Genomic DNA, 19,360 nt, shown 5'->3' with positions numbered 1-19,360 from the left:
AGGTTGGGAATCCCATTCATGAAGGCTGCATCCTCCTAACCAGGCCCTTCTCAAAGGCTTCACCTCTTAATACCATCACACTGAGCATTAGGTTTAACATAAGAATTTGTGGGGTGGGGGATAAACATTCAGTCCATAGCAGTTGGTAAGGCTGCTGTGGACGCTGGAGTTGCAGCCTTACAGGACTTCACTGGAGTGCAGCCTGCGCAGGTTTGTGATTAAAATACCTAAGCTATGGTTCAGCATCCTTTCAAAGAACGATAGATGAGAGTGAGTCTGAGTGGGGAGTGGACAGTGGATTTTAGACCTGAGATGGTCTTTCATGCTTTGTCTTAAGTCTCTTTTTCTCCCAACCCTTCAGGCATTTCACCCTTTATATCCAAAATATGGATTGGGATATGGTTTTTGTAATGACTATACTACTTAATGAATAAAGTTGACTATTTTTTCAAACAAAAGAGTTGAACGGGGGGCGCCTGGGGGGCTCAGTCGGTTAAGCATCTGACGTCAGCTTAGGTCATGATCTCATGGTTCATGGGTTTGAGCCCCGTGTAGGGCTCTGTGCTGACAGCTCAGAGCCTGGAGACTGCTTCAGATTCTACGTCTCCCTCTCTCTCTCTGCCCCTCCCCTGCTCGCACTCTGTCTCTCTCGCTCAAAAATAAATATTAAAAAAAAAAAGAGTTGAACATTTTAGCTTTCTTCAGGGAGTACCTCCCAAACTAAGCCTTGTGTGGCCAGCTGGGATTTACAAAATTTGTAAAACCCTTAATGTGCTTCCTAAAATAAAAGCAAACTTAACCTTACTTACAAATACCCAGTTAATGAACAGTCCCTATAGCCAGACAGCTGCTCCTGCTCCAAACTATTCCCACCACTTGTTGCTACTGATACTACCATTGTGTAGTGCTATGAGCTTAGGGAGCTTATGGCACAGGTATGGCCGAAGAGAAGTGGCCAGTGTAGGACACTGGACCAAGGAGTTTACATGGACCCTTCATCACCATCTGCACTCATCAATCTCCTCCTGTGAAAACACTGTCTTTCAAGAGAAAGTGGGATGCTAGTTAGACACTAAGATTTCAGCCCTTGGTCTGCTCATTGCTACAGAGGTATTATGGCTCTAAAATTTCTCACTGAACAAAGCGAGGATATATACCTTTGCAAAAATGTGTGCGTGTGCACACACACACATACACACATCTGCATCTGCTTATGTATCTATACATAAGTATTAAACACCATGAGTTCACATTTATGCCTTCAATTCCAACCCAAACCACAGGGCTTATTCTAACCTACCCTCTTTCCATACATTCTAACTCTCTTCAACAGTGAGAAACCTGACACCTATTACCCTCAATGTATTTACTTATTTCTATTGATCAGTCTTCAAGTTCATGAACCTTTTCTTTGCATTTTCCAGTATGCATTTCCCTATCCAGTGATGTTTGCATTTCAGTAAATGTTATTTTCAGTTCTGATTTCAATTTGGTTCTTTTTTGATTTATATCCCGTTTCTCTGCTGAGATGCTCCACGACATGATATGAAATTCGCTGGTCTTACCATGTTCCCCACCATCCTAGCTTAGTGGTCCACTGAGGGTTGGCTGGTAACAGAGCCTAATGGACATTCCAGTTTTCTGATAACTACTTCTGGACCAAATTTTTGGGCAACTGATGATCTACCAAAATGTTCAAGAAATGAACATTTGTGGGTAGTATGTAACTATTCTTTACAGAGTTTTAGGGAGAGTGATGATTACATTAATTCCTACTAGTGTGAATGATGATAAATGGTCTTATAATGCCACGCTGTCAAAAAAAAAAAAAAAGCAGGGAGGTGGCAGCGGTGGTGGAATTCTCAGAGGGAGAGTACTTAGGCAGTGGCAGGAAAAGGTGATGTTGAGTAAAGGGGTTTCCATATAGGTAAACTGGTTTTGCTGTCACTTTGTAGTCAGATCTCCTACACTTACTATTCACCACTTACTCTTGTTTCTAAAGCTCTTCCCTTTCCCTTTAGAATGCTATGGTTAGGTATTTTTTGAAGGTTTGCTTCCTAAAATCTAACAGTTTTCTTATTTTGCCTCTTGTTGGGTACTGCCTAAAGAAAGAAGACCCTAGAATCTTAGCTGATCGAATAGCCAAAATATGCATAAAGTTGGAGCCCTCATTTAGTTGAGCCTGCATGCAAAGTTTTAATTCTATGGGCATAGAAATTTGCCATATCCATTATTTATCTTTTCCTATTTACTTCAGCCTTGCTTTCTTTTTTCCTCCTGTCATTACGTCTTTATTTCTCCACTAAAGCTACTCATATATCTTGTATAGATTTTAAACTAGCACTCAAAGTTCAATAAAATCCTAAGGAGTTATTTACTTCCTTATAGTCAGTACATTAGCTTTTCTTGTGGTCTTTTTCTTCTTTTTTCTAGATGTTCAGAGAATTCCAGCTTCTTACAAGAACAGATATTTATAAGAAAACAAGGCACATTTTGGAATCCTATTCGGAAAATATACTGACTTCTTTTTCAGTGGTGCACAATCCAATCAATATTGCATTGCAAGAAAAACTGAAACAGCACACAGATGAAGACATGTTGAAACGTTAGTAAACCTGGGGGTGGGGCAATCTAGTCAGTTACATGTTTAATTCAGGATAGAGAAGCTCTGTTTTGGAAATAAGTAATTCAGTGAAACAACACACAGGATAGAAAAAAGAACTTCTCAAATAGGAGGACCCTAGGTACAGAATTAAAAGTACACTTGAGGGGCACCTGGGTAGCTCAGTCGGTTAAGCATCTGACTTCAGCTCAGGTCATGATCTCGCGGTCCATGGGTTCGAGCCCTGCATCGGACTCTGTGCTGACAGCTCAGAGCCTGGAGGCTGCTTTGGATTCTATGTCTCCCTCTCTCTCTGCCCCTCCCCCACTCATGCTCTGTCTCTTTCTCTCTCAAAAATGAATAAACATTAAAAAATATTTTTTAAAAAAAGTACACTTGATTTGGTAAAATCCTATTTAGGGAACCAGTAACCTGTTAATTTCATAATACAATCACAAGGTAAAGCATGCTAAAATCTTCCTGGGTGATGGACAGAGAGTACAGGACTCTGATCTTCTCCTGGCCATGATCTGGAGAGCGGGACATGAGACGTAGATGTTTATTTGAAAAGGATGTTGGTTAAATGCTTGTGAAACACTGGTTCAAGAAGACTGGTTTGTTCTCTGTAGAAGCAAATGATTAAAAAAAAAATCCACATTTTAAGACTGGCTTTGCTTATAATTGGCAAAAGCTTATTTTTACTTGGACTTTAAGCATGTTTACTTTGGCAGATATGAAGATGACAGCCACATGTTTGCTCCTACCAGATGTTTTTGGGGATGATCCCAGTCTTTTTGTCATCGTGAATGAGAAGGTATGTAGTATGTCAATGATTGGGCTTGAAAGGTCATGTCTTCATGTGATCATTTATTCTAACGCAGGGTGGTGGCCCCTTTTGAAGTACGGTTTTGTCATATTTACCAATACGCTGCACAGCAACAAGCTCATTTATTGTAACACCACGGTTAAATTGAGGCACCTTTATGACTTAGTGATTTTCCATATCACAGAGTGGTGACTCCATTATCTATTTTTTTTCAGGTGCAAGTGTCCACACCCGTGTTAGAAGTCAAGAACCCTTTCAACACTGATGTCTGTGAATTTTCTTTGTATTTAGAAAAAGAGAAGCTCACGAAGGTGGATGACTGTGTTACGGCCTTGGCTGCTCTCATAGCTGCCTTCCATGTATTTGGAGTTGAGTGTCCAAGAGGACTGTCCCAAACCCTCAACTTCCTAGAGACGTTGATTTTTGACATGCACAGTTCCCATTTTCCTTCTATGAAAGAAAAGGAAAAGGAAATAGCGTTTCAACACCCACTTACCTAATGAGAGGCCAAATATTGCATCAGAATTGATTTCTAGGGAAACCTAAAACTTTGCAAAAAATTGTTTTGACCTAGGGTTATGGTAGAGGTAGGTATTATCTTGTGTCAAAGGATGCAAATGAATTTCAGTACCTTCTTTCTATATACTTAGACACTTGAAATTCTTTGTGAAATTCTGTAATAAAATACTATTTAAGAGTGGTTTCTTTGATTCGAGTTCTAAGAAATTCCATAGCCCAAGCTACATTTTTTTTTAAATTTTTTTTTAACGTTTATTTATTCTTGAGACAGAGACAGAGCATGAACGGGGGAGGGTCAGAGAGAGAGGGAGACACAGAATCTGAAACAGGCTCCAGGCTCTGAGCTGTCAGCACAGAGCCTGACGCGGGGCTCGAACTCACAGACTGTGAGATCATGACCCGAGCTGAAGTCGGACGCTCAACGACTGAGCCACCCAGGCGCCCCCCTCCCCCAAGCTACACTTTCAAGGGGGCATTAGTTTTTGAAAGGCCCTACGTTTCAGATACACTCAAGTCCTTCAGATTAGGGTATGACATCTTACCCTTCGCTCAGTGTGCCCAACTTTGGAAGACTTAATGCTCAGGAGCTGTACATTTGTGGCCCGTGGGCGCATACTCCCCACTTCTTTCCCCCTGCTGACCTGCCTGGCTCCAGGCATTTTGGTTTCCTTCGACCACGTGTATTGAGAACCAAGGCTGCTTCATTCCTGGGCTCTTCTTACTGCTTGCTGAGCTCACTGGCACGGGTCCTGATCACCTGTGACCTGTGTAGCCTTCCACTGCTCCCCTCTCTTGACATGTAGTGATGGCCCTGTTCTGGTCTCCTCATAGTTTCCCCTTTTCTCTGGCTTTGACTTCCGGTGTTGGTGTCTGTCCTGGCTGCCGATCAGGTTTGTCTGGGTCTATAATATGGACCTGGCCTTTCTCCGCCAGAACCTCGTGGGCACCAGTTTCTGGACTCGCTCTCCTGCCCGTCTCAGAAGTCCAGGTCCTGGTTCCTCATCCATCCAGCCCAGAGTCCCATGTTATAATTCCATTTGTTCTGTTCCTAAAGATGGTGCCTAAGTAAGTACTTCTTAGGTCTGGCAAGACTTGCTGTACTCTTTTCAAGTACTTTATAAGGAAAAATGATAACACTACCATTTCAAGGTGCCTGCCCCTTGATATCATCACCACAGTATCATCATAACCTATCAGTTTTGACAGAACAGATTGATTTAGAGACTGAAGAGATCTAAGTGTGCTAATACTTGGCAATGTGATGAGCATTTCTGGGGTTACTTCATCAAATTATTTTTTTTAAAGCTTAAGAAGGGGTTTGTATGAATTATTCAAAAAATATTTTTATGACCTACATCTCTGGAAATACATTTATTCTGCAAATATTTATTCTAATATCTTTTTCTCTATAAGTTCTATTTATTACAATGTTTAAGTCAGTGAGACAGAAGATGAAATTTCAATCAGCTGCCCCCCTTTACGATGACTGTTGACCAACTGCTTCCATGAGACTGGACAGGCAGAGGACCAATTTGATAGATGTCATTTTCACATAAACTAATCCCTATTCCATGGCTTCCACTTATTCCATTTCACTGGAATGTGCCTTTAGTTCCTTACGAACTTTATTTCCCTAAACCTCCCCCCCCCCAACCTTTTTTAGTTTCACAAGCTGTCTTATTCTTCCTCTCCCAAATGAATTTACCAAATTCTTAAAGATTCCTTTCCTTAGGAGCACACAGTGTCTGTGGCTAAAGGTCAATGAAAACTTCTCTTTGTCTCCACAGGCTGGGGAAGACAGGTAGGGGGTGGAGCCACAGGAACACTGCAGTGAGGTCTGGCTCTAAACGTGACAGACATGAGCTGACCATGAGGGCAAATCCACATTAAGCTTTATTGTCTGTTTCATTGGTACATCGATCCCCAGTGCCCAGCATGACCTTGCCACTTGGTAAATTTTCATATTGCTTCACTAACACAACCCTATTTTCTTTGGAGCCTGGGTCTACTGAATCTAGAAGTTGCAAAATGGCAGCCTGTGGTCATATTTCAACCTGCAGACAGGTCTCATTTGGTTTACACAGTGAAATTTTTTAATGTCTTTAGATGGGAAGGCCCTATCAATTTCTACATTCCCTATCCCTTTGTTTGCTTTAGCCCAAGCCTGTGTCTCTCACTTCAGGGACCTCCCTGTCATCATGGTCCTATTTCCTGTGTGAAACCTTAGACTACATCCCAGGGAAGGAATGGTGAAAAGGTTTCCCCTACTTGAGGTACACTGTTCCACCTAAGGATGCTTAGAAGCCTTGCCTCTAACATATGAAACCTGCTGCTTAGAATGAATATTTTAAATAACACTTAAAATTCTCTTTGTTAAAACATGCTTTAAATGAGAAAGAAAAAAATCCCCAATAGGTGTGAAACCTACTTAACCAAACAACTTACTTATTTACTTAGGTACTTATTTATTGTCATTCTTTGCATCATCTGGGACATAACTTGACAACTTTGAATCCTGCGAATACATCCCCCATAGCTTTGTAATGCCCAAATCTTTGACACTGTTCCTGCTCTCATGTGTCAGACAAGCTTTCTAAAAAAAAAAAAAAAATCATACATGTGTAAAAAAAGTATCTGCAATTAAGATTTTATTTCATTCGTGTCAGATATAACAAGTGCAACTTGAATGTACAAATTCTGAACAAAACAAAAAAAAAACAACGAAAAACTTATTGTAGCAAATTCATGCAAAGAAATAAAAGGGAGGCTGCAGATACCATGGCCTTTTGAATGCTGACAAATGCAAAGGACCACTAATAGACTCCCAGCGGGGGACGTCCCAGGAAGTCCCACATCAGAAAAAATGAGAGCAAGGAAGGAGAGAGGTGGAACTTGCCCCAGAATTCAGACAGCATGCTATGAACTGACTACCGACTTTTACCTTGGCCCTTGAATAAATGGCCAATCCTAGAAGCAGACATTGTCTCCAAAGGCTAATAATTTACCTTTTGTGTTGGAAAGGCAGTGTCACGAAAGAAACACTACAGCTAGCAGTTTATGGATAATCCAGGGCTTTCATTTAAAGTGCATCTGTACATTTACAGAACTTAGGGGAACTGTTCTACAGAGAATCTTTCCAAAACGGAGGTTCTTGAATAACTGCTTTGGGAAACCCCCTCCTGGATCTGTAAGCATTTACAATCTTTGTGCTGACTGGTGTTGCTCTCTCACACTCCGCCCTTTCACTAAAATCCACATACTCTCTCTTCGGCCAACTCTAAGAAAACCTTTGGGTCTGGAGGAAGAAGATCTGGGACAGAGCTCTTTATGGATTAGTGTTTCCATCAACAGAATGAGCCCTTCGGCCCCCGAAAAGCACTACAGTTACGTCATGGACAATCGGAGAGAAGCTTAAGATCATCTCATAAATAGTTCAAGATCCTTACAAACAAGCCCCTCCCCCCACCCCGCCCCCAATATAATTGCATATTCCTTGGATACCACTGGACTCTTGTAGATACACAGGGCACCACAATGTAGAAGCCTGGATGCCATTCAAATACATCACCTAATTTATTTATATATTTTATTTTTCAATTCCATTATTTATATACACGTTTTTGGTAATTATAGTAATGATGCTGGTGAAAAGTAATTTAACATTTCATAATGCGTGCAAAAGTAAAAACACTGATTTAGAGAAAAGTAATTTTTTACATCTATTCAGCCCCAACAGATTATGACAAGCAGTTAGGCAATATCATGACTTGCAAAGTTATACTTAGCATAATGTTGCAGTTCAAAATATGGCACAGAATTAACAATACAGGTAACAGTCCCACTGGCTAAACTTGGCCAGGTCTTGACTAATTTGGTTTAAGTTGAAGTTGGATTATATAAAAAGGTTTCTGAAAGTACTGAAAAAGAAACCGTGTACATGAAAGAGGACTCAACAATGTTTACAAAATGCCAAAAGTTCTTATCCTGACCCCCCCTTTACCATAAATAATTAATGAAGTTCCCTTTCCCTCCCACCCCTCCCCCAGCCTCAAAAAGATTTACAAAGATAAATTTAGCTCAGTGAACAGAACCAAAGGATGAGTGCTCTTAGACAGTACCTGGTTAAAAGCTGAAGCACTTTCATAAGGATTCATATATATTGTCTCTTGAGGAATATAAATAATCTGATAGCGTTGCTCTTTTGAGTTTTGGAGACTTCTCGCTTAGGAGTTATAACTGTCCTTGTGCTTTGAATAAAACATGAGCTTTAAAGCAGAAAGCTGATGGTATTCAAAATTCACCATCTTCAAAGTTCATTGTGAGAGTTCTTCTCTGCAGCTTTGAACATCAGGATAGAATTGAAAATTTTGAGAGCAGGTCCCAACTTAATGCTCATAATTTTAACAATGTCTGTTTGGGTCATGAGCAGAAAGGCTTCTCCATCAATTTGCTAAAAGGGGAGGAACAGACAAAAAGATTATGAATCGATCAGATGTAGTGTTGTGGCAAATATCCAAAGTTAAGTTACCAGCTGTCCTCTGCGGAGCAGACAAGAGTTCATGTGTGCAAACACTTCCTGGTTGATGAACCTTTCTTATCTACAATAACCAAACTGGAAGCAATGTGGACTGGAAGCAAACATAAAACTCGGTCCTCTGAAAAATCAGCCCACAGGAAAATGGAAGGTGCCCGTATTTTCCCGGGATTGCTCTGACTTAGGCAATGAGTCCATAAGAATTTGGATAAATCTGGGGTGACTTAGATCCAGTTCCCATTATGGTAGATTTTAAATGCGAGTTAAGCACACAAATGTTTGTGGATATAAACAAAGGAATTCAGGCAAACATGTCAGCTGTGTGCTAACATTTTTTTTTATTAGCTTTCCCCAGTGAAGGAAAAAAAAAAAACAGTGATAACATTCATTTTTAGAGTGGCTACAACCATTCTTTGTATGCAGAAAAAAAAGGAGTTACTAACAAGGGCAATCAACAGTGTAGATGGAGACACAGGAAATGAAGGTGATGAACGTGGTGTGGAGAGCTGTAGACTGGGTGACCACAAGAAACATCCCTCCTCCCCCTGGTTCTCTTCCAAGACTAAACTTCTGTGCTTCTACCAGAACTAAACTTCTGGTTTAGTGGACAGAACAAAAGAATAGTCTTTTTTGTAAAAATTTTCAGGTCTGGGGACATTCTACCACCTTCAAAAACAATCATTCATTTCTCTTTCGGTTTTTCCGTTTTACACCACAAGTGAAAGAAAAGTAAAACACTTTTGCTCTCTGCCTCAGAGTACATCACAAACCTTGACAGCAATGTACTGTTTTGGGTTGATGGTGTCTGTCCCAAATTCACCTGCTGAAGTCCTAACAGGGCCCTAAGAAGCTCAGAATGTGACCTTATTTGGAAACAGGGTCACTGCAGGTGCAATCGGTTAAGATGAGATCATACTGGAGTAGGGTGATCCAAGATGATGGAAGTCCTTAAAAAAAAGAGGACATCTGGAGCCAGAGGCAGACACGTATAGAGGGAAGACACTGTGAGGAAAAGGTTTAACAGCATCTCCAAGTCAAGGAGGGCGGCCTGGAACAGAGGTTTTCCTCTGACCTCAGAAGGAAGCTATCCTGCTGACAACCTTGCCTTCTTGCCTTCTTCAGACCTCCAGCCTCCACAACTGGGAGACAATACATTTCTCTTGTTTAAACTGCTGGTTTGTGGTTCTTTGTTATGGCAGCCTCAGCAAACTCATACCATTCTAAATTCTGTAGACAGTTTACTAAATAAAGGCTGAAACAATTAAGCTGCTGTTTAAGATTTTCCTCTTTCCTCTAATAACAAAGCAAACCTGTAAATCCTTTTAACCAGTACCAGGGTCATCTTATGCAACTTTAAGCAATGATTGTTTGGAAGAAGTTTCCCAATTTTCAGCAAGGAAGCATCTTAGTGTCTGTCATACCCTAGAAGGAAAGGCACTCCCACGTAAATTTCCGAATGAAGACAAGTTCAGTGGCAGATAAGAGAAATGTTCTGTTGCTTCTTGGGGAGCATTTGCTCTGGTCTCATTTGCTTGTGCTCTGACAGTTCTCGGGTCAAGCAAGGCCAAGCAGAGAGGCAGATCTATTAACACTTCACTCAACCAAGGCAGACCTTAGTAGCATAAACGGTCTGATCGAAGTCTTCTAAGTCATTAATGAAAAGGTCAACTAACACACCGGTTCCCAAGGAGCTCATTGCAAAGATGGAATTATTTATTATAACCTCGGGCCCTACTGAGTCTCTTGAGATTATATAAGAGTTTAACATGACAGATGACTGATGAAAAGAAACATTTAGAGAATGGCAAGGCTGGAACCTGAAAGCTAGGAGTGGGGTGAGAAGGTGAAGTTTTGGTAGATTATTTTTAAGGTTACACTGGAAAGAAAAAGTCAGCTTGAGGCGGGTGCCAGCCAGTATATTTCACACAGGCTGCTCCAACGTGTGACCATATGGACAAGCCTCATTTGGAAGGAAGTAAACTAAATTTGAGAAAGCACTTTCTAAGCACAGTGATCACCACAGTGTAATACTGGGTTTGCTTCTGTTTGCCTTTGTGATGTATATAAACTGCTCTAACTCCAGAGATTAGAGATTAAGTATCTCGCTAACGGCCCAAAACTCTGAAGGAGGGTTTGGAACTCAGGATTCTGGCCTTCCATTTCATTACTCTTTCCAGCACTCCTGGTTCTGCTCCCCATGTTTTAACTCTGCGAATCACAGTGACATGCTGTGTGCGTGTCTTTCTCAGAGGGTAAAGGTATGAACGTGCTCACTCAACACACACTTATTAAACACCCATCACATTCCAGACACTCTTCTTGGGCCTGCGCATACAGCAAAGAATAAAAGAGATACATAAGCAAAACCAAGCAAATGAGTAAACCAAAACTCCCTGTGAAGTTTATGGTCTAGTAGTGGAAGAGAGACTGTAATCAAAAAGTATGATAGGTAAGCAAGTTAATTAGTAACGAGCTGACAGTAATAAATTCTAAAAGGTGATCAGTGCTATGAAGAAAACCTCTGGGTGGGGAGGTGGCTGCGCAGCAGGGGCAAGGATGGATGACTGAGAAGGTGGCATCTGAGCAGAGGGAGCACGGCATGTGAACGTCTGGAGGAACAGCATCCCAGGCAGGGCAGACACAGAAGGCGCCTGGACAATACGAAGAATGGCAAGAAGGTCAGTGTGTGCAACAAACAGGGTAAGCCAAGGACGGAGCAAGCCGAGGTCAGGAGGTTCTCGCCTCTCTAGAGGTCACGGCAGGCCCTTGTGAGGATTTGTGCTTTTATTCTGCTTTATTTACTGGAAGGCTACGAATGGAAGGGTGACATGATTTGACTTATTTTGAGCAGGATCATTCTGGGTAGGCTGGGAACAGACTGTAGAAGAGCAAAATTAGAAGCAGGGAGACTGGTTAGGACGTTACAGTGTTGATCCAGGTGAGTGAGGATAGGGGCTCAGAGCATAGTGGCAGTGATGAAGGCAGAGACACAGCCAGAATCCCTGTATGTTTCCAAAATACGCCCAATAGGATTTTCAACAGAGTAGATGCAGAATGTGTAAGAGAAAGTGACGTCAAGCATGGTTCAAATCATAGCCCGTCCTAACACCTGTACTTTGCCTCTTAGAGATGACTTACCAGGGTTTAGTTAGATTTGTTTTATGGTTTACTTCTAGGCCTTAAAACCAACACCTGCTGACCTTGTGAGACATGAATTTCACAGGAATTTATAGGATGAATAAATAGAGGAATGAAGGACTATGCAAACAATCACTGTCTCGCTCCTCACAAAGAGGATCTGGCTTTGAGAACACTGTTGCTCTGTTATTTAGTTTCAGTAAGATTCAAGTTCAAGTTCAAATATGTTCTTTCTTTGAATACATTTTTCTACGCCATGAAAGCATATTCAAAGAAAGAACATATTTGAACTTGAATCTTACTGAAACTAAATAACAGCAAATCCATATGGATTGTCTAGATATCAACAGAACGAAAAACAGTTCTAATATAGATGTACTATAAACTTATTTAAAAAAATGTTTTATCATTATCTCAGGTAACAACTACATGACTTTTTTTTTTTTTTTTTTTTTTTTCCCCACAGAGAGAACAACAGCTCCCTGCAGGTGTCTAAATCTGTTCAGGGACTGAAAATTAACTGAGTGTGATCCGTGAAGACACTTAGAATTTAGGAGTTAAGGAAAGAAACTCAAAATCTGAACAACTATCAATTAAAGACCAACTAGAAAGAAGATGAAACATTCCTGAAACAAGAACATAAATCAGAAAAAAAGGATGCTGAAAATCAGATCCTCGTATACTTTAGCAGGCTTCTGTCTAAAGCAAAACAATACTAACAGTGTAATGATGCTGACGATGCCTGGATCCTTAGCTGTCTTGATACTCTTGCCAGGCTTTTTTTTTTTTTTTAATGTTTATTTACTTTTGAGAGAGAGACAGAGACAGCATGAGCAGGGGAGGGGCAGAGAGAGAGGGAGTCACAGAATCTGGAGCAGGCTCCAGGTTCCGAGCTGTCAGCACAGAGCACGACGTGGGGCTCGAACTCACGGACCTTGAGATCATGACCTGAGCCGAAGTCGGACGCTTAACCGGCTCAGCCACCCAGGCTTATCTTGCAAGGCTCTTAATTGAAAGTATGCTATTCTTAGCAGCTGAGGCTACACAGAGGCAAAGAAGGCATATATACTTGTAACTATAGAAAAACCTTCTGAGATTACTTGGGTCTTCTTTCGACCTTCTGGTAGCCAAGATGAGAGTGAAAACAGACTGCTCTGCTTGGAGGCGCTGACAGGCTAGGGGCTTATTTTTAAAGGGCTCTAGTGAGAACAGAGTCTGCTATACTCAAATAGCATTACATGCACGGTAGTTAAAGCCAATTTCTTTTTTGTTTTAATGTTCAATATAGGTCATAACATTATTAAGCATCTCTTATCTTGATGTTTCGGGCAGGCAGAGGATAAACTAATCTCCCAAATGCAGACGGTAATGACTATCAGTTATTATAAACATTACTGAGATAGGTATAAGATCTAAGGGGTTGTTTTAGCAGTAACAGTAATATTTAGTATAACATTAAATGAATTTAATCTTGGTGTTGTTAAAGTAATGTTTGAAAATAAAATAATGGGAACTAATTTCACTGTATTAAAAACAAAATGTTGCTTATCTCTCTCTTTGGTTTCTTTCTGTGCTATAAGAAAATGCATGCTATTAAGGTTTTTGTGTGTGGTTTGTTTTTTAGGAACGGGTCTGGTGCTACTGCTGTGGAGCATCATAAAATGGTACAAACACTTCTGTTACATCCGATCTCATAGAAAGACATCTGTGTACAAATGACGAATGCTGCTTGTTAGACAACATCAAGCCAATCTGTCAATTTCAACACCAGCGCTCTCTTCCCTCCTCTCCCAATTCAAAACATCTAACCGTTCACTGCATTTCAGTGGGACACTTACTTCATCTTTAAATACCTTTCCGTGTTCTTCACAGCCAGGTAAGCTCTGTATGAACTCTGACACCTGTCAAAAATAAGGTAACAATTGCAGTTGAAAACAGAAGCCCGAATCTAAGTGCTACAGGTTCAAAATGTTTAACCTGCATGCGTTAGTTGTTTCTCTCAGAACAATTTCTTCCCTTTCAGGAAGAGAGACTAAGCCCCACACACATTCACTGTATCTGCTCCTGAAGCCAGAATTGCTATATCCAGTTCCTGGCAGACAAAGAAAATGAAATATACCTCATCTGTGCTCCATTTGGAAACTTTACTGGCAGGAATTCCAGCTACGGTGGGGAGAAGTTTGCTCTGCTGCTCCCAGCGCAAGGGCAGACATGGAATTGGTGATTTAAAGGACAGAAAGACAGCCGACCGGCGCTGTGCTTGTTGTAGGCTAGGTTCTTCCCGGGCACCTGCTGGATTGAAACAAACCGGAACTCACGCTCTGAAAAGGCGCAAAGACAGCCCCAAGTGCCAGGTGTCTCCCCCAAATAATGAGTTGGTGGGCGGCACCTACTTAAAGCATGCTTCCTTTCAACATTATTGCCAGTGAACAATTACACTCTCCTTTGTCCTTACAGAAGGTAGGTCACGGTAAGAAACAACCTGTAAATTCAACTTACACATTTGCTACATTACCCTTTATGGAAGATGTGTCATGTTAACAATGTTGCCTCTTTAATGTCTCATGAAAGATACTTGCCTCCCAGCTTTAGTGGCAAGGAAAAGGACTATCCAAGCCTCAGGAAATGGTTTTGTGTCCCTTTCAGTTGTGGATGTCCTAAAAGTAACCACCAAATTGTACATGCTGGAGTCCAGCCACTGTGGTTACCCTGTGTTACTAGACCTGTTCTTTCCTTTTAGCTCAGCCCTGGTTTCATCTTTCAATTTCTGTTTACCAATCCCATTGGCTTTTTAAATAGCCTACTTAATTTTTTTAAAGGGATATGAAATTATTGCAATAAAAATAAAACAGAAAGGCAAATGCTTTTGTCATTCTTGTATTTGTGAAGATCAAAATTAAAGCTACAGAATATTCCATTCATCTGCCAGATCTTCTGAATCCAAACATATTTACTGCTGCTCTCCTAAAACAGCCATTTCTTAGCAAATGATTTTATGTCACTGGGACTTCTAGAGTTTGTCAGTAATTATCTCAAGATCCTTTAGAAAAGAAAACTTTTCTGAAAACTACTTACTCAAAGCCCATCAGAAGAAAGACTCCTCCTCTACATTTACTCTCCTCCACCCCTACACCATCTCAGTTACAATGCTACTTCAATTTCGGGGCGCCTGCGTGGCTCAGTCACTTAAGCATCTGACTTCGGCTCAGGTCATGATCTTGCAGTTCACGAGTTTGAGCCCCACATCAGGCTCTGTGCTGACAGCTCAGAGCCTAGAGCCTGCTTTGGATTCTGTGTCTCCCTCTCTCTCTCTGCCCCTTCCCCTCTCACACTCTGTCTCTCTCTCTCAAAAATAAATAAACATTAAAAACAATGAAAAAAACAAAAACAATGCAACTTCAATTCCACCACAAGTTTTTGCCAAATGGTTACCCAGTTTAGGCTTTTGTGTCACTGAGACTATTTCAAACTGGCTTGTATCTCTAAGATTATTTTAAGGTTTTTTTTTTTTTTTTTTAAGAGTAAGCTTTACAGAAAAGTAGACAAATCGTTAAGTGTACAGCTCAAAGAATTTTCACAAAGTGAACACACCAATGTACCTAACACCAGGATCAAGAAACAACATGGCGGCACACCCAGAGCCTCCTGTGTCCCCTTCTAATTACACCCCGGCCAGCAAGGGTGACAACCACCTTCCTGACTTCTAACACCACAGGTTCTTTACCCTGCTTCTGAATTACATTCAGACGAAAATCTTGGTGTTTCTGGCTTCTTTCTCTCAACAGCATTGATTATGAGATTCATCCACATTGCTTGTTGAATGTGCTCTTTGCTGTATGGTTTTTCAATAGTTATGAACATTCCACAAGTAATTGGGAGTTAATGGACATTTTAGTTGTTTTTAATTTTTGGCTATTACCAACAGTGTTGCTTTGAACATTACCTGTACCAGTCTTTTCTTGGACACATGTATGATTTCTGTTGTGTATGTGTATGTGTATATGTATATGTAGTGCATGCGTGTGTGTGTGTATATATATATATACAAATTCTGCCAGTTTTCCAAAAACAGTTATGCAATATGTATCCACTAACAGTGTAAGGGGGTTACAAATGCTTTCCATCTTCAATAACATGTGGTATTGTCTATCTTTTTACACTTTAACCATTTTGGTGAATTTGTTGTGGTATCACATGTGGTTATAATTGCAGTTGTCTGATAACTAATGAAGTTGACAATCTTTTCCTATGCTTATTGGCCATATGGAGAACCTCCTTTGTGAATTATTTATGTTTTATGCCCGTTTTTTCCATTGGGCCATCTTGCCTTATTTCTTACTGATTTGTAGAAGATACACACACACACACACACACACACACACACTCTGGATAGGAATCCTTTGTTGGAAATAGGTATTACGACAATCCTTTGTTGGAAATTAGGTGTAAGTGAAGTTTAACTTACTTTTTTTCTTTTATGGTTAGTGCTTTTTGTAGGTCTACTGAAGAAATCTTTGCTTACCTCAAGGTCCTAAAGTTAGTCTCCTCTGTTTTTCCCTAAGTACTTTATGTTTTACCTTTCACTTGAAATTTCAATCCACCTGAAATTTATTCTGACATGGTATGAGATAAGGATTGGCATTCCTAATCTATTTTTCCACATGGATTTCTAATTGCCCAAACATGATTTATTGAAAAGACCACCCTGTTCCCACTGTACCACAGTGCCAGCTTTAACATAAATACGTGTCTTCAGATCCTCTCTTCTGTCCCACTGGTCTCTTTACACCAACCTATAGGTTTTAATTACTATCACTTGATAAGTGTCCTGATGTCTGTGATCTAGGTCTTTTTCAAGACTGCCACAGCTATCTTTAGCTCTCTGCACCTCCATATAAAATTTAGGATAAGCTTGTGGAAAAAAAAAAACCCGCTAGGATTTAAATGGAGATTACCACTAAATACAGACCAATCTGGTTTTGAAAAATGACTTCTTCACAATATCCAGTCTTCCAATCCAAGAACAAGGTATTTCGCTCCATTGCTTTGGAACTTCTTTATGACTTCTCTTTTATCTCTTGCCATTTTCATGTAGAGGTCTTGCTCATCTTTCGTTAATTTTATTCCTCTGTATCTCAAGTTTTCAGTTTCTTAAAAATTTTTTTCTTATTGTTCTATTGTGGCTCCTCAAAAACTTTTAAACTAGCCTAATCTGAATTTTGAATTGCTCTATTAGGAAGTAACTTAGAACTATTTAAAAAAAAAAAATCTATCTTACTGAAGCTAACAGCCACTGGTCCTCGCTCTCTACCTGAGTTGAGCTCATACAGAAAAATTTACCTGCTCCACATGAATATATATATATTATATAATTATATGTATATATGTGTGTGTGTGTGTGTGTGTGTGTGTGTGTGTATATATATATATATATATATATATATATATATATTATTTTTAAATTTCCCAGAGTTCAAGATGCTTTTGTTTAGCATATATAAATACAGGGTAACTTAAAAACATTGCTTAATCTCAGACATTCCCAAGAGTTCAGCTAATTATTTGAAATATAATATTTGTGCATCTTTCAGGAGGCAGGCTACTGTGAAATGGTAAGATTTCCAGTTCCACACCAGAGTAAAACCGTAGAGCCTACTCTATGGTTTGTGCTCTGATTGCTTGCCACATAAGTGTCGGTCTTTTCCAAAGCGACACATTTATTATATAACTGTTTCTATTCTATTAACACTTGCCACTGTTCCCTCCTTCACTGCAGCTCCATTCTATTTGCTGCTAAAGTTGTCTTATTCGCGGTTCATTTCTAATGTTGCTACATTATTATTCTTTAGAAAAACAACGGAGCCATTCTTAAAGAAATGACTAAAAACCATAAAGCTCCCCTATTTCTGGTGGCTCCTGCATGTCTTTGAAGCAGATAATATAAACAGGTCTAGACGCATACATCATTCTAAACCTAAACCCAACTCTGCATCTTTCACTTAAGACTTTCCTTCCTTTTGCTGATTCTTTCAGGCTGATTGATGTCCTGAGGCCCAATGGTGTTTTCCAATGAATGAGGCAAAACTAGTGTTTACCAGCTATATAGAATGTCCCATCTCTTCTGAAAATAACAGTGTATTAGCTATGATCCCAGTCCCAAAAAGAGAGAAACAACTTTACTTAAGTGAATGTGTATCTGAGTCCTTGAATGGCACACAAATGTGACTCCAGGTTTTCATTTTAACATGCGATCAGACTGAAATAAATGTGAAAGACTTTGGCTCAAGTAGGCGGCCCAGTGCCAAGAGTAAGGAAGAGGAGGTTTGAACGTGCACAATGTGCTCCAGAAAACGAAGCCCTTGTTCCAGAAGACATTTCTGCTACCACCATTTTATCACTAGGGTCATATTTCTTACCGCCCTCCTCTCAAACTATTTATCTGCATGAAAAATAACACTTTTACAAGAGTTTTCTGTATGTTTGAAGTTCCCTGAAATGAAACGTTCCCAAAGGCATACGATCTAACGTCCTTCTCCCCCTCCCCTTTGGTTTTGTGCTTCCACAGTTCTTCAGGGCTACTCAATTCTATACCACTGGGCACAGAACTGCCCGGGGATGATTTCCAAGTCTATTTCTCACTAATCCTTGCAAAAGTAAAATATTATGAGGAAAGGTTATACTTTGTTTAGAAATTGTCTAAATGGCTTTTATTGTTTTATGACTATCAAGGATATGTATTTCTGGTATAATCTGAGAAAGTGAAGGAAGGATGAACAGGGAGGTGCCTGGCTCAGTCAGAAAAGCATGTGACTCTTGATCTTGGGGTCGTGAGTTCGAGCCCCATGTTGGGCACAGAGACTACTTAAGTCAATAAATTTTTTTTTTTAATTTGGGATTCAACAAATTATTTTTTAGCACCTGGGTGGTTCAGTCAGCTAAACATCCGACTCTTGATGTCAGCTCAGGTCATGATTTCATGGTTTGTGGGATTGAGCCCTGTGTCAGGCTCTGTGTCAGCATGGAGCCTGCTTAGGATTCTCTGTCTCCCTCTCTCTGACCCTCCCCTGCTTGCTCACTCTCTCTCTCTCTCAAAATAAATAAATATTTAAAAAATAAAAAAATAAAATAAAATAAATATTAAAAAAAAAAAAAGAATTGAAAAGGGGCACCTGGTTGGCTCAGTTGGTTGAGCGTCTGACTTTGGCTCAGGTCATGATCTCGCAGTTCATGAGTTCCAGCCCTGCATCGTGCTCTGTGCTGACAGCTCAGAACCTGGAGCCTGTTTCGGATTCTGTGTCTCCCTCTCTCTCTGCCCCTCCCCTACTGGTGCTCTGTCTCCCACTCTCTCTCAAAAATAAATATTAAAAAAAAAAAAAAAGAAAGAAGGAGTATTCTCAACAAAAATAAACAGGATACTGAATATCTTCAAAGTGGCTCTTAGGAAGGTAAGGCCATCAATATCTCCCCTCCAATGAAAAGCAACATCTTTTTTCTTTCTTCAAAAAATGTTTCCATTCTAGTTTTCTTAGAATATACATAAATTAGGACAGAAATATTTAAGCAAATGTAAGGTAAAAATTTTTTAAGCTGGCTGAAAATGCCTAAATTACTATAGAGTAGTAATTTTAATTTGTCCTGATCCTTGGTCCGATAATTGATACATTTTATTTGCAGAACTGGGGTGTCATCCTCAAAAGTAGCAAGGTAAGAATTAAGAGAAATCTTACGGTACATTAAAATG

At 40.1% G+C, this 19,360-nt stretch overlaps 2 protein-coding genes across 11 annotated transcripts in view; one reads left to right on the top strand and one right to left on the bottom strand.

Moving 5' to 3' along the window:
* Window positions 1–4,129, top strand: part of SAMD3 (sterile alpha motif domain containing 3) — a 55,638-nt gene extending 51,509 nt beyond the window's left edge. For both annotated transcript variants that reach the window (XM_045058032.1, XM_023254349.2), the window contains 3 exons: window positions 2,434–2,605; window positions 3,334–3,416; window positions 3,644–4,129. In XM_045058032.1, coding sequence (XP_044913967.1) covers window positions 2,434–2,605; window positions 3,334–3,416; window positions 3,644–3,928 — 540 coding nt within the window. In that variant the 3' untranslated portion in view covers window positions 3,929–4,129. The remainder of the gene's footprint in view (window positions 1–2,433; window positions 2,606–3,333; window positions 3,417–3,643) is intronic.
* A 3,367-nt stretch (window positions 4,130–7,496) lies between these two features.
* The window catches only part of L3MBTL3 (L3MBTL histone methyl-lysine binding protein 3), a 126,467-nt gene continuing 114,603 nt past the window's right edge, over window positions 7,497–19,360 (bottom strand). For 7 of the 9 annotated variants that reach the window (XM_023254347.2, XM_023254343.2, XM_023254344.2 and 4 more), the window contains 3 exons: window positions 13,739–13,911; window positions 13,458–13,520; window positions 7,497–8,397 (listed from right to left, as the gene is read on the bottom strand). In XM_023254347.2, coding sequence (XP_023110115.2) covers window positions 8,254–8,397; window positions 13,458–13,520; window positions 13,739–13,911 — 380 coding nt within the window. In that variant the 3' untranslated portion in view covers window positions 7,497–8,253. The remainder of the gene's footprint in view (window positions 8,398–13,457; window positions 13,521–13,738; window positions 13,912–19,360) is intronic. The other 2 variants (XM_003986541.6, XM_045058031.1) reach the window with 1 other exon arrangement.

Source organism: Felis catus, chromosome B2 (assembly GCF_018350175.1).
Source record: "Felis catus isolate Fca126 chromosome B2, F.catus_Fca126_mat1.0, whole genome shotgun sequence".
Classification (NCBI taxonomy): Eukaryota; Metazoa; Chordata; class Mammalia; order Carnivora; family Felidae; genus Felis; species Felis catus.
This window is presented reverse-complemented; position numbering and strand designations above follow the sequence as displayed.